Raw genomic sequence first — 14,439 nt, 5'->3', positions numbered from 1 at the left:
CACTGGAAATACCAACGTGCGGAAAACGTGGTTCTCATTTCTTTTCACAAAACGCGATTTCCAGAAAGTGCCGTGTGACTAGAACCGATGACCCGGCTGTGTCAGAGATGGTCAGAGAAACGTGGGGTTTGCAGCCTCGATGAGCAAGGGAACCAGACCAAGTCCAACAGGCGGCGGCATTCTGCTGCTGAAAGGGACAAGGGTGAATCAGGGAGGGCGCGGATGGGAAGGCAGAGGAGAGAAAAAGAAAAGGGTTGGGGGTCCTCCCACCCCAATTTCAGAAGGTGGACGGAGGCCCATGTATGCAAAGCCCTGTCCACTGCCTCGCGCACACGCGCCCAGGCTCCCTTCCTGCAGCTCTGCAGGCCGCGACGGCGACCCTCCCCGCTAAGACAGTCCTCGACACACTGTCTGAGATGGAGGCTGCTCTGGTGCAAATCATGACTTCAGGGTCACGTGTGTCCTTGTTCGCCGCCCACGCCGGCGGCATGGGGTCCACTTGTTTGAAATTCAGAATTTCAGGTCGCATCCCAGACCGGCAGGACCACTGGGAATTTTAAGCAGCTCTCCTAGGTGATTTGCATGCATACGAAAAGTTGAGAATATTGATGCTCGAGAAGCGCTAATCTATATCTTCTGAGAAGACAAACACCGTGTGTGAACGTACTGAAACCATACAGTTCTCTCCAGGCCTGCGCAGCATGCAAGGGGAAACAACTGGAAAGGTACGAGATCATTCCAGGAAGCACAAGCAAGTGCGTTGCAACGGAAAGTAGACTGGGGGTCGCCGAGGGTCGGCACCACGGGGAGAGACCGCTAATGGGGACGGATTTCTTTTTAGGACGATGGAGATGCTTGCAAACTGATCGCGGTGGTGGCCGCCTAACTCTGGGAGTGGACTAAAAACCAAAGAAAGCAGCGAACTGCACGGTATGTGAATTACACCTCAACAGAGCTTCAAAGTAGACACAAAAGCACTGGAGAAGCTTGGAAATCCCAAACTGAAAACTTCCGATTTCTGTAACAGAGACCACGTGGGGAACCGGATCTTGAAGGGGAGCTCAGCTAAGAGGCTGTCCCAGTTGGCTGAGGTTGAAGGGGTCGGTTAGGGAGGGGAGTTTCTTTCAAGGCAGAGGCATTGAAATGGTCCACTGGCTCTTACAGGATTCAGTGCTGCCCTTAGAGCCAGGCTACCAGGACCCATGCCCTGGACTCTGTGATTCACGCCCCCACATTGACCATCCTTGAACCACGTCCTTTCTCACAGAACAAGGGAAGGTGTTCAGTCTTCTAGATTGTTCTCCAGGCTCTTGGGATCCCAGCATTCTTTGCTCAAATGCCTAAGCCTGCATACAGGGCTTGCACCTTCTCTCCCCCCAAGTCTGTCCTCCCTAGTCTGGACAGGAACACCAGTGTGCACTCCCCAGACCCGAGGGCTAGCCATTGGTGGGGGACGTAGACAGAGCCCAGGCACATGGCCAGTCCATCATGCAGTCCTGGCTGAGTGGGTGACAGGCTGGCTCCCTGTCTTTGCAACGTTCCAGTGTGGGACTCTGGAAGCCTGAGAATTCTAAACAAGAACCCGGCTTACCAGGTCGCGGGAAGATACAGATGTCAAAGTAGGAGGTCACAACGTGTCATACTTAATGCTCCGTCAGCTAAATGAACGACTTTAAAATATGTTGACCTATGGGATCTCTGTGTGCCGTTGTGTGCTTGTCCTAAAACCCTGCAGGTTTAGAGGTCGATCATTTTTTCTTCTCCTAAGTTTATCAAGCAGTGAGTATTTCTGATCTCCCCAGCATGTCAGATTTTATAGGTAAACGTTAATTATTCATTAAAGGCCATCTTATCTTTTCATTACTTCATACAATAATAAATACCAAGGATTTATTTTTGCTCCAAAACAGTACAGGAAGCTTTAGGATAAGAATCATCTTAAATGTGTTAGTTTTCATGTTTGCCTCGTATTTGCAAAACAAAAGGTGATTAAAACAAAAGGGGGTTGTGTTTGGGGGGAACTCCCAGGAATTAAAAAGCAATGAGAAAAGCCACTCCTGAGCTACTTTTCTTCTAAAAGATGGAAAAGGACATCGTTGGGGAAAAAAAGCAAGCCGCTGGAAACTAGTTTTTTGTTTGTTTGTTTGTTTGTTTGTTTTGAATAACAGAAACAGCTTAACTAGAACTTTGGGGGGAAAGAAGAAACTTAATGAGTTTAAGCATGAGAGTTTGCAGGGTCTCTCCTGGCTGTCCAATTCTTCGTAACTGATGGTTTGGTAACAGAATTCTAGAAGGGGGCGATTTTGTTCTTGGCACACACAACCCAACATCTGAGCAGGAGAAGTAACCTCACTTTTGCGCCCTCCAAACTATTCTGGTTCTGGAATTACTTTTTTTCCTGCTGAGCTGTGAAGCCAAGGCCAAGCTCACAACCTTCCTCTGCCCTCCCGTGAGGGTACAGATGTCACCCATGCCTGATGCCAAGCAAACTGCCTCCCACTCAGATGTATTTGCAGAACAGGCTCCCCTACCCCTTCTGCCTCCCCCTGCTCCCCATCCCATCATCTGGATTCCTTGTGGGAACTCTGTAGCTCTTTCTTTGTAGTGAGGATTAAATTTAAATACAACAATTTGTATAGCACATGTTTCGAAATTTCAATCATTTTGGAAACCGGGGAGCTAGGGGACATGGGAAAGATGATCTCAGATAAGAATGAATTTGTAAGTTGCCATACGGCTGCTCCATCCAATATGGTAGCCATATGTGGCCATTTACATTTAAATTTAATTAGATTAAAAAATCCAGTTAGTTGTACTAGTCACATTTCCAGCGCTCAACAGCCCCATGTGACTAATGGCTACCAATTTGGACAGCACAGAAAGTTCCAATGCATGTGCTGAATGGGAAGAGAGTTTTCATGTTTTCTTCTATAGTTCCAGTCAAGCCTGCTTTAACTCTGTTGTTGCTACTATGATTTCTTATACGGTCACATTTTTGCAACTTAACGCAATTTATTCTTAAATTCTAAAAGTGGAGCATGGTGATACATTACCTACATAGCTGCACAGATACTTCACAGCTTGGCTAATGTACTAAAAACCACGGAGTTAGACATTCTAAAAGGGTGAATTGGGTGGTGTGTGAGTTATTCTCAGTTTAAAAAGGCCCAACTGGTCAAATATCAAGTGATAATTTCATAAATCCTCCTCGTCAAGTATCATAGAGCAGCCAAAATGACCTTATTCAAATGTAAAGCAGAGGAGGGTCTGGGTGGCTCAGTAGGCTAAGCGTCCAACTTCAGCTGAGGTCATGATCTCGTGGTTGGTGAGTTTGACCCCCATCGGGCTCAGCGCTGACAGCTCGGAGCCTGGAGCCTGCTTCAGATTCTGTGTCTCCCTCTCTCTCTGCCCCTCCCCCACTTGTACTCTTTCTCTCTCTCTCAAAAATAAACATTTAAAAAAATGTAAAGCAGAGAGAACCAATTCATTTCTAAAAACAAACAAAACAAACAGTGGCTCCACCCTCCAACGAACGACTCTCCCTTGCACTTGGGAGTCCAAATGCATGTTCAAGGCTGGAGGTCTGACCACTGCACATCTTTCCTTTCTCTTTAGGGGCCCACCTCCTTTTCTATGCTCCAACCCCTCTGGCCTTCTTTTATTTGTTTTAAATTTATTTATTGTTTAATTTACATCCAAGTTAGTTAGCATATAGTGCAACAATGATTCCAGGGGCAGATTCCTTAATGTTCCTTCCCCATTTAGCCCATGCCCCCTCCCACAGCCCCTCCAGCAACCCTCTGTTTGTTCTCTAAATTGAAGAGTCTCTTATGTTTTGTCCCCCTTCCTGTTTTCATATTCTTCTTGCTTCCCTTCCCTTACGTTCATCTGTTTACTATCTTAAATTCCTCGTATGAGTGAAGTCGTATGATACTTGTCTTTCTCTAATTTCCCTTAGCATAATGCCCTCCCGTTCCATACACGTAGTTGCAAATGGCAAGATTTCATTCTTTTTGGTTGCCGAGTAATACTCCATTGTGTGTGTATCCCACGTGTACCACATCTTCTTTATCCATTCATCTGTCCATGGACGTTTGGGCTCTTTCCATACTTTGGCTATTGTCAATAGCGCTGCTATGAACATTGGGGTGCATGTGCCCCTTCAAAACAGCACACCTGTACCCCTAGGGTAAATACCTAGTGTGCAATTGCTGGGTTGTGGGGTAGTTCTATTTTTAGTTTTTTGAGGACCCTCCATCCTGTTTTCCAGAGTGGCTGCACCAGCTTGCATTCCCATCAACAATGCAAAAGAGATCCTCTTTCTCCGCATCCTCGCCAACATCTGTTGTTGCCTGAGTTGTTAATGTTAGCCATTCTGACAGGTGTGAGGTGGTATCTCATTGTGTTTTTGATTCGTATTTCCCTGATGATGAGCGAGGTTGAGCATTTTTTCATGTATCTATTCACCATCTGGAGGTCTTCTTTGGAAAATTGTCTATTCATGTCTTTTGCCCATTTCTTCACTGGATTCTTTGTTTTTTGGGTGTTGAGTTTGATAAGTTCTTTATAGATTTTGGATACTAACACTTTATCTGATATGTCGTTTGCAAATATCTTTTCCCATCCCATCGGTTACCTTTTAGTTTTGCTGAATGTTTCCTTCACTGTGCAGATGCTTTTTATTTTGATGAGGTTCCAATAGTTCATTTTTGCTTTTGTTTCCCTTACCTCTGGAGACGTGTTGAGTACGAGATTTCTGTGGCCAAGGTTAAAGAGGTTTTTGGCTGCTTTCTCCTCGAGGATTTTGATGGCTTCCTGTCTTACATTGAGGTTTTTCATCAATTTTGAGTTTATGTTTGTGTCTGGTGTACGAAAGGTTCATTTTTCTTCATGTTGCTCTCTAGTTTTCCCAGCACCACTTGCTGAAGAGACTGTCTTTATTCTATTGGATATTCTTTCCTGCTTTGTCAAAGATTAGTTGGCCATACGTTTGTGGGTCCATTTCTGGGTTTTCTATTCTGTTCCATTGACCTGAGTGTCTGTTTTTGTGCCAGTACCATACTGTCTTGATGATTACAGCTTTGTAATACATCTTACAGTCTGGGATTGTGATGCCTCCAGCTTCGATTTTCTTTTTCAAGATTGCTTTGGCTATTCGGGGTCTCTTCTGGTTCCATACAAATTGTAAGACTGTTTGCTCTAGCTCTGTGAAGAATGCTGGTGTTATTTTGATAGGGATTGCATTGAATATGTAGATTGCTTTGGGTCGTATTGACATTTTAACAATGTTTGTTCTTCCTATCCAGGAGCATGGAATATTTTTCCTTTTTCTTTGTGTCTTCTTCAATTTCTTTGATAAGCTTTCTATAGTTTTCAGTGTATAGATTTTTCACCTCTTTGGTTATGTGTATTCCTAGGTATTTTATGGTTTTTGGTGCAGCTGTAAATGGGATCGATTCCTTGATTTCTCTTTCTGTTGCTTCATTATTGGTGTGTAGGAATGCAACTGATTTCTGTGCATCGGTTTTATATCCTGCGACTTTGCTGAACTCATGGATCAGTTCTAGCAGTTTTTTGGTGGAATCTTTTGGGTTTTCCATGTAGAGTATCATGCCATCTGCAAAGGGTGAAAGTTTGACCTTCTCCTGGCCGATTTGAATGTCTTTTATTCCTTTCTGCTGTCTGATGGCTGAGGCGAGGACCTTCCAATACTATGTTGAACAACAGTCCCTCTGGCCTTCTTTTAATACTTTTTCCTTAAGCATGTTCCAGCCTCACTGGCTGGCTCCTCCTTCTCAATTCTGAGATACCAGCCCCTCAAAGCCTCCCCTTGGAGACGCCTTTTCTGGCCACCCTCTCAGTGGCTCCCACTGCACAACCCTATTCTATTCTCTTCATGGTTCTCTTCATGGCTCCCACCTGGGAGTTTCTCACTCTTTTACCTGTTTGTCTACACTAGGCAGCAAGCTCGCTGAAGGCAGTGAGCCTGACCAACGCCTTCCTGTGGAATCCCCAGCATCCAGCACAGTGGCTACTGTTCTGCTCCCACATAGCAAGCATCTGATAAACACTTGTTGAACGAACAAACAGAGCAACAAAGGGTGAGCCTGCTGTCAGCATGCAGTTTGGATAGAAGGGGTCTTAGAACGATCTAGAAGTTTTTTTTTAAGTTTATTTATCTATTTTGAGAAGGAGAGAGAGAAGAGAGAGCGTAAGTGGGGAAGGGGCAGAGAGAGGCAGAGAGAGGCAGAGAGAGGCAGAGAGAGAGAGAGAGAGAGAGAGAGAGAGAGAGAGAGAATCCCAAGCAGGCTCGACGCTGTCAGCACAGAGTCTGATTTGGAACTCACACTTATGAACCACGAGATCATGACCTGAGCAGAAACCAAGATTTGGACGCTTAACCGACTGAGCTGCCCAGGTGCCCCTAGAAGTTCTTAATGGTCACCCGGGGAGTTGTGGAAAACACACATGCCTGACCTCACTAGAGTCAGTCTGATCTATCAGATCAGGAGTGGGGCCCAAACTGGTTTATTTATTTTTTTTTTTTAAAGCTCCACTGTTTGGTCCAATTGCCTTATTTTCAGAAGAGCTAACTGAGGCTCAGACTCGGCCGAGTTTCTAGCTAATCAAGCAAAAAAGCCTAGGAATCGAGTCTAAGAAGCACAACAATCCAGGAACAAATCCACATGTATTTTGGGTCCCCCTTACCTATGAAACCTCTGTGGTTCACGGTTAGGAGAAATCTAATTTGCATCAAGGTGAGGACCTTGCCTAACAGGCCACTTCAAAGTTTATCACAAAGTAGAGTCATATTAGCCCTGAACTCCTTCCTTTCTCTCCGAGGTTCTCCTGGATCAAGGCTTCCACCGTGGCAGAGAGCCGTAGCCAAGTTCACCTTGGCTGCCTTTCTCCAGAGTCTGACGCCCAGAGAAGGATATAAAACGCGGAACCGTGGCAAGAGGAACAATATCCACTGAGCCAGCGGGGATACATCTTCCCTTATCTCTGTTAGAAAGACAAAAATGCCCCCGTGTCCCCTCCCTCTACCTTCAGACTATTGGCAGGTTTAAGAGAAAAGTCCCCGATTTGCATTGGCAAAAAAAAAAAAAAAAGAAAAAAGAAAAAAAAAAAAGACACAAAGTAGAAGAGGTCTCATTCCTGGAGGTCCCAAAGGGACCTTTACAGAAGAAAGTGACGTGATAGAGTCAAAATGTTCACAAAAATGCCTGCACTGTCTTGGAAATTTACCAGATGGCCTCTGGCAGCCTAATCAAAAGAGGCAGTTCGGCCCCCTGGCTGAACACTTGGGTTTCGATCCTCGCTCTGCCATCCACTAGCTGTGTGGCCCTGGCTCCCTGACGAAAACGTCAACCTTCCAGAGCTGTGAAAATTAAATGCATCCATGCGCATGAAGTATTTAGAACAGCGCCTGGCATATAGAAAGTGCTGAGTGAACGGAAGCTGTTGACTGTGGTAATGACCCATCACCCCACCAGGCACCCAACAACCACCGCTAGGCAATACGTTCCCATGTACCCTGCTACCACACTCACTGATTATGGGGATACATTTTTTTTAAGTTTATTTTTGAGACAGAGAGACAACACAAGTGGGGGAGGAGTAGAGAGAGAGAAGGGGACACAGAATCCGAAGCAGGCTCCAGCCTCTGAGCTGTCAGCATAGAGCCCGACACGGGGCTCGAACTTCCGAACAGCGAGATCATGACTTGAGCCAAAGTCCCGCACTCAACCAACTGAGCCACCCAGGTGCCCCCACGAAGACTCAGTTTTAATTTTTTTTTTTTAACATTTATTTATTTTGGAGACAGAGAGAGACAGAGCATGAATGGGGGGAGGGCCAGAGAGAGAGGGAGACACAGAATCTGAAGCAGGCTCCAGGCTCTGAGCTCTGAGCTGTCGGCACAGAGCCTGATGCGGGGCTCGAACTCACAGACCGTGAGATCTTGACCTGAGCGAAGTCGGACGCTCAGCCGACTGAGCCACCCAGGCACCCCACGAAGACTCAGTTTTAAATCAACGTATCACTGTTCTTTTCCTTCTCTTCCTTCCTTTCATTCACTTAAGACGTTGGATATCTATCTTCTTTTAGTTTTCGTGCCTTTGTCATATTATCAGTCTGAAACCTGAAGCTCAGAGCTGCTAAGAGACTACAGTCAACGGGAAACCATGGCAAGCCCTGAATTCTTTCCCCTCAGATAAGAGAAGGGGCATTTGTATCGGAGGTGGCTGTGGTTCCCAGAACAGCTCAGGGCTGAGCACGTCAGCCCCTCAGACATCTGTTCCACACTTTCCAAGCCAGCCACGGATAATGCAGAGGATTTAGGCTCTTGGCACATCAAAATAATTTTTTATATACGTATTAGACTAGATAAAGAGGCAGCTGGAGAATGCCATACATCACAGGTGCCTTCTAAATATTAATATGACTGTCAAAGTATTTGCCATCAATGGGGCGAGAAACGGATTATACTTTTTTTTTTTTTCAGATCACGCGGAGAAAATACACAAGTCATTTTATAGAGCACTTTTCTCCCTTCAAAACATCCCCCAGATGATTGATTTCACTGGTACTCTGAAAAATTGCTTCTGGAAAGTTTAGAGCGGAGTTGTGTTTTTTTTAAGTCTCTGACTCCAGCTTTTCCTCCCTCTCTTCTCTTTAGTATGGTTTCTATTCATTTTCTGTTTCTTACTCGGAGTGAAGAAATAGCGGGGGTGGGAGGGAGAATTCCATTTAATTATGAGAGCAAGAAAGTGTCATCCATTTGGTCAGAATACAGTTTTTTATGCTATGAAGGAGATACACAAAGAGGTTAATATTTATAACTCAGGACAGGATAAACCTTCAATGGTTAAAAAAAAAATAAAAGAAGGAATCTGTTACCCTATTTACCCAGAGGGCTCTCAGAACTGACTGGAGATATCCTCCGGTTTGAGTTTGAGTTTTAGGACACACAGGAAGGCAGGAGACAGAAAAGCAGGGTGTTCTCAGGTCTCTCTTTCTACCCTCACATGACCAAGGCTCCGCACACATGCTCCCCACCTCCAGGAGTCCAGCTGGGACTTCAGGGGAGACATGGTGTCGGAGGTGGGTCCCTCCTGGGTCCCGTGACGAGGTCTGCCAGCCGCTCTCCCACCAGTACACCTTTTAAGGCAACCGCCCCATCAGTAAGCAAGATGATCTCCGCCAGAATCCTTGTGGAATCTGGGATCCCGACCACAGCTGAGCTCTTTCTGCTTTGGACAGGCAATCTCTCTGCCTGCCTGCGGATAACAATCGTTCTATCCTCAGCGATGTCCCTTTAGTCTTAAACCGATTGTATGTGGGGCGCCTGGGTGGCTCAGTGGGTTCAGCCTCCGACTTTGGCTCAGGTCATGATCTCACAGTTTGGGAGCCCGAGCCTCGCATCGCGATGAGCCCGAGCCCTGCTTGGGGCTCCTTGCTGCCAGTGTGGAGCCTGCATGGGATTCTCTCTCTCTCTCTCTCTCTCTCTTCTCTCTCTCTCTCTCTCTCTCTTCTCTCTCTCTCTCTCTCCCCCCGCCTCTCATTCAGTTGCACACGCAATCTCTCAAAAACAAATAAACTTAAAAAAATAATAAACTGTGTTTGTAGAAAATGGCAGCCTATTAACTATGTGGAAGATGGGAAGAGAGGAGAAGGATGGCCTCTGAGAAGTTTCCACAAATGCCTTTATGACGGATAAGAGAGCTTCCACAGTGTCAGAGCCATTAGTCTTGGGAAGGGCGGGCTTTATGGGACTTGGACGCTGACCACGTGACTGCTGATGTCGGCCTTGTCCACCAGGCATGGTTCGCTAGGAAATAACGTGGGGCTCTGGAGCAGTTGGTGAATGTTCTCCTAGTCTCAGGGGAGGCTGAGATTCTTGACTGACAACATTTGATAAGTTTTGAGCTATAAGACGGCAGTTCGTAGGGTCCTAAGCCATGACTACGGAGGTTCTCACTTGGAGGCGGGATCCTGCTGCCTTGAGTCCCTGTTTGAAGTTGGAGACGTGCTCATTTTCCTCCTCTTTGCCAACAGGGCCTGGCATCGAAGGGGCCACAGAAGAGCACCCCGCGCTCTGAATTACGGCCGAGGGATCCACTCACTTTAGCCTACACGTAACTGGCTTTTGAAACATTCGTTGCCAGAATGTTCAGACTCCCTAGATTCTGTCCTTCTTTTAAGGACTGAAGGCCAACAACAGTGCCCACGGGCCTTGTGAGGAGAATCCGTGATCCTCCTACGGGGCTGTCCTATGTTCTCCGCGTCCAGCCAAGCGCTCAACTGGACCATCTCTGCTTCTCACCTGGCCTGGGTGGGCTTGTCGGTGCAAGGTTCATTAACCCAGTTCGTGCTCATGTGTCCTCACCCAGAATGGCTCCTTGGTGTCCTCACCAAGATGGCTCCTTCCCTTCTCTGCAGACCAGCCTCCGCCTCCCTAGTCTTTCCGAGAAGGGTCACTTGGTCACGAGCACCACATGGGTAGAAAGGGAGACATGAGACAGAGGGTGTGGCTGGAAGACCCCACCTGCAGGAATCACACACACAAGAACGTGCTGCACAATCTCCACAGACGGGAATTCTACAACCCTGCTCTCTCATCCAGCCCTAATGTTCAGCAACCTTCGCCGTCAGGAAATTCCGCCATAAATAACCCAAATCCTTCACGCAGCTTAAAGCCATTGCCTCCTACTCTCTACTCACTGGAGATGGGGAACAGCTGGCCACCGTCCTCTGTCCCAAGTTCTTTGTCAACTGGATGATTGGGTTCTGGCTCTGGAGCACTGTCATAATTAGGGGTCTGACCAGTTCCATATTGTGCCGTCTGCAAAAGCATGTCGAATGGGAAGATAAAATTTTGAGGATGCTGTGCTTTAGAAATGTGCCATCAGGAGAACACGATCCCCCCCCCCCCCCGGGCCACTAGGCTGTTTGCAGTTTATACATTTGTGAATGCGAGGCGTCTGCACAGGAAAAAAAAAAAAAAAGAAATGAGGTCTTCCCGAGACTGGCTCTGCATTGTGAGCAGAACATCGAAGGACGCCAAGAGCCTCTAAAAGCCAGCAAAGGTAACAATGCACACTTATTAAATGCTTACTAAGCACTTGCCGTGTTCCCATCACCTGCACTGTCTCGGATGCTCCTCCTAGGCAGGGACTCGATTCAGCCGCGCCGAGGCTAACTTGCCCAAGTTTATGCACCTGTCAGTACTTGTTCAAACCCAAGCGGTGGGGGGGAGGGGGGGCGGTTCACAGATGGGAATCTCTGAGCCGTGCCTTCATCCTGCGCCCAAACCTGGTCCCGGTGGGTCCGGGCAGCTCACGGCATGCAATACAGCGGTTTCGACCACCGTGCTTGGCCGGCGGCAGCCGAGAAGTCACGGCAAAAAGCAGGTTCCCAAGTACGTGCCCTGGAACCCGATCTGGATCGGAGGCCAGGCGCTGCCGAATACCGCCGTGGACACCGGCCTGCCTGCCTCAGTGTCCTCAGCAGTAAGGCGGTGACAGCAGCCGGCTTGCTGCGGGTGCCGGAGGCACACCGCGCCCCTTTGTCCAGCTGCGTGTGTCCTCGTGGTGCTACTGCCCACCCGACAGCAGCTGCTTCTCCAGTTGCTATTCTGCCACGTTCGCTGGTCTGTAAACCCAACAGTGCACGGGCTTCTGCGCTCCTGTTTCACCCCTGGATCCCCAGCGCCCAGCTCGGCACAGGGAAAGCCCTTGGTAATATTTGGAGAAGGAGAGGTTCTCATTAGGAGGAGGAGATAAGAGCACCGGTATACCGCGTAATAAAGGGGCGGGGGAAATAAATACATAAATGTACTGTTCTTCCCACTTGTCACAGTTTGCTCCGTCAAACTGAATAATCTGCCATTCAACTTTGTCCCGTGTGCCTGACTTATCTACCGTGGTTCCTTCTATGGGCATGCGATGGCCCTTCCGTTCCTCTCTTCCACCGTGCAGCCTGGGCCTGGATCCCAGGGTTCCCTGCTGCCCCCAGCAATACCTCCAAAATGTCCCGGGAACTCAGCTTTTCAAAGCATAGCAATCAGAGACATCGTGAACTGCTTACTAGATGCCGCCCCACGGCCCCCTCTGGCTTGTTAGCAGAGCCCAAACTCAGGTCGAGCCTCGGGCAATGGGGCAAGTCAATCTGGACAATTGTACGGCCTGCTTTCTCTAACTTACTTGCAGTTGGGGGGCGGCCGTGTCACCCCACCCACTCCAGCCAGTGAGAAGTAAGGAGGTAGGGAGGAGCTTCCGGATAAGCTTCGGTTTTCTTTGTAAAAAGGACAGAGACAGCTGTCATTACTCCCACCTCCTTCCTAACTTGAACATGGCTATGATGCCAGGAGCAACAGCAGCCATCTTCACATCATGAGACAACAAGCCAACAAACTAAGGATGGAGAAGCAAAAAGCAGCAGCGTGAGTCCTCAATGATATTGTGAAGCGGCTGAACAAATGTCAGCATTCCCCAACCCTAGACTTGTTACATGAGAAAAATAGAAATTTCAAGCCAACTCTTAATAGGGCTTACTGTTGCCCATAGCAAAAAAACAAAAACAAAACAAAACAAAACCAAAAACAACAAAAAAACCTTAACGGATCAACTGTGCCCTTCTTTATAATTGTAATTCTTCCTCTTTCCATATTTTCTCATTTCTGTCAATAACTCCAAATTCTTCAGGCTCAGAATGCTGAGCTATCTTTGGATACAAGAGGCCAAGAAGGTATCTATCTCTAAGTCCTGCGAATCCATTCAAAATGTCTCAGTCAAATCGATAAGGACGCACACACAGGCACCTATTGTAGAGTTTACACTATCAGGAAAGATGGAAATGATTTTAATTGACTGGCAAAAAACAATGGATAGAAAATGGGATATTATGTAGTCATTAAAATACTGTAAATAAATATTTGTAGATGTGGGACGAAGCTCTAGGTAGGTCAACTGGAAACTCAGGTTGGAAAACAGTACTTTTATTAAAGATGCATATAATACATGCACAGGAAAAGTGTCTAGAAAGTTATACCCCAAAATAGTGACAGGGAGTGTCTATGGGTGAGCTGGGTGCTGAGACTGACCATTTCATTTCAAACTTTTGGTTATTTATAGCTCCTATAGTAAATACATACTGCTCATGTAATTAAAAAAAAAAGTTCTGTCATTTGGTTTTGGTGCCTCTGATTCATCCCACTGTCTCCCTTCTCCCATCAATACCAGAATCGAGGGAAAACACTTCAGTCACTGACGCTGGCCATTCCCCCACCTCCTGTCTCTCACCATTTCAACCCCCACTGTACTGTGTCCCCAAATTAACCGTCTCATCATCTGCATTCTTCATCCCGTTGCCCTGTTTAAAGTGAACAAGGATCAGGGCACCTGAGCGGCTCAGTTGGTTGAGTGTCTCACTCTTGATTTCGTCTCAGACTCTTGGTTTCGGCTCAGATCATGATCTCGTGATTCGTGGGTTCGAGCCCTGTGTCAGGCTCTGTGCTGACAGCACAGAGCCTACCTGGGATTCTCTGTCTCTCTCTGCCCCCTCCCCGACTTGCACTTGCTTGCTCTCTCACTCTCACTCTCTCTCTCTCCCCCGCCTACCTCTATCTCAAAATAAAAGTTAAAAAAAAAAAAAAAACCACAGAAGCCACAAATTCTAGAAAGGTCTCACTACCTCTAGAAAGGTAAAACCACATGGGAACAAAGCACGTATGTGGCCAACATTTGGACTGCCAAGGCCCTGCTTTGTGGTTAAGAGGGAGCCACCACCCTAGGCAAGGTTACCTCCCGGCTGCGACAGTTAGTTACCACCTTCACCCCACATGGGACGACCATTACCATACCCGTGTGGGGACCTGGAGGTGTGGCCTTATTCTCAAAACTCTGCACACAGTCAAAGGAAAAGGGTAAACATAAAGGGCCCCTTTTCCAGTCACTGCATAGTTAATGCTCTCCTGGGTCGGAGGGCAGGAGTCTTGGCACCTACATGCTCAAAGCATTATCGTCTTCCTCACGCATACAATGTCTTTTCCCATTTTTGAATTCTCTTCACTTACAATACTCTAGTCTTAAGCATGAAATCTACACGTCATCTACAATAATAAAACAGAATCTCCACGAATATTTTTCCACATGACATCACATTCCTTGTTTTCTAAAATCGGAGAACGTCAGCTGTCTGAACTGGATATTGGGTAAGTTTCACCTCCTCTGAATGGGTCCATCAGAAATCTTAGAAGCAACTTCTTCCAAAATGTTCACTTAGAGTTTTCTTACGGGGAATGAGGGAGGGTCCGAGGAAGGAGGGTCTTGTTCAACTGAACCTTGATGATCTCTCAGAATCTGTCCTTTCTCCCCACTATGTTATGTTCATCTGTTTACCTGTCTCCCTGATGGACTGACAGGCCTTCAACAGCAT

At 47.0% G+C, this 14,439-nt stretch overlaps 1 protein-coding gene across 6 annotated transcripts in view; it reads right to left on the bottom strand.

Moving 5' to 3' along the window:
* Positions 1-14,439, bottom strand: part of SGPP2 (sphingosine-1-phosphate phosphatase 2) — a 111,838-nt gene that overhangs the window by 78,364 nt on the left and 19,035 nt on the right. The window contains exon 1 of one of the 6 annotated variants that reach the window (XM_053215852.1): positions 10,726-10,933. The exons of the other annotated variants lie outside the window; for them this stretch is intronic. Coding sequence (XP_053071827.1) covers positions 10,726-10,836 — 111 coding nt within the window. The 5' untranslated portion in view covers positions 10,837-10,933. Of the gene's footprint in view, positions 1-10,725; positions 10,934-14,439 lie in introns of those variants that run through there. 6 annotated transcript variants of the gene reach the window in all.

The sequence above is a fragment of the Acinonyx jubatus genome, chromosome C1 (assembly GCF_027475565.1).
Source record: "Acinonyx jubatus isolate Ajub_Pintada_27869175 chromosome C1, VMU_Ajub_asm_v1.0, whole genome shotgun sequence".
NCBI lineage: Eukaryota > Metazoa > Chordata > Mammalia > Carnivora > Felidae > Acinonyx > Acinonyx jubatus.
The sequence above is the reverse complement of the archived record's forward strand: the minus strand, read 5'-3'. Positions and strand labels throughout refer to the sequence as shown.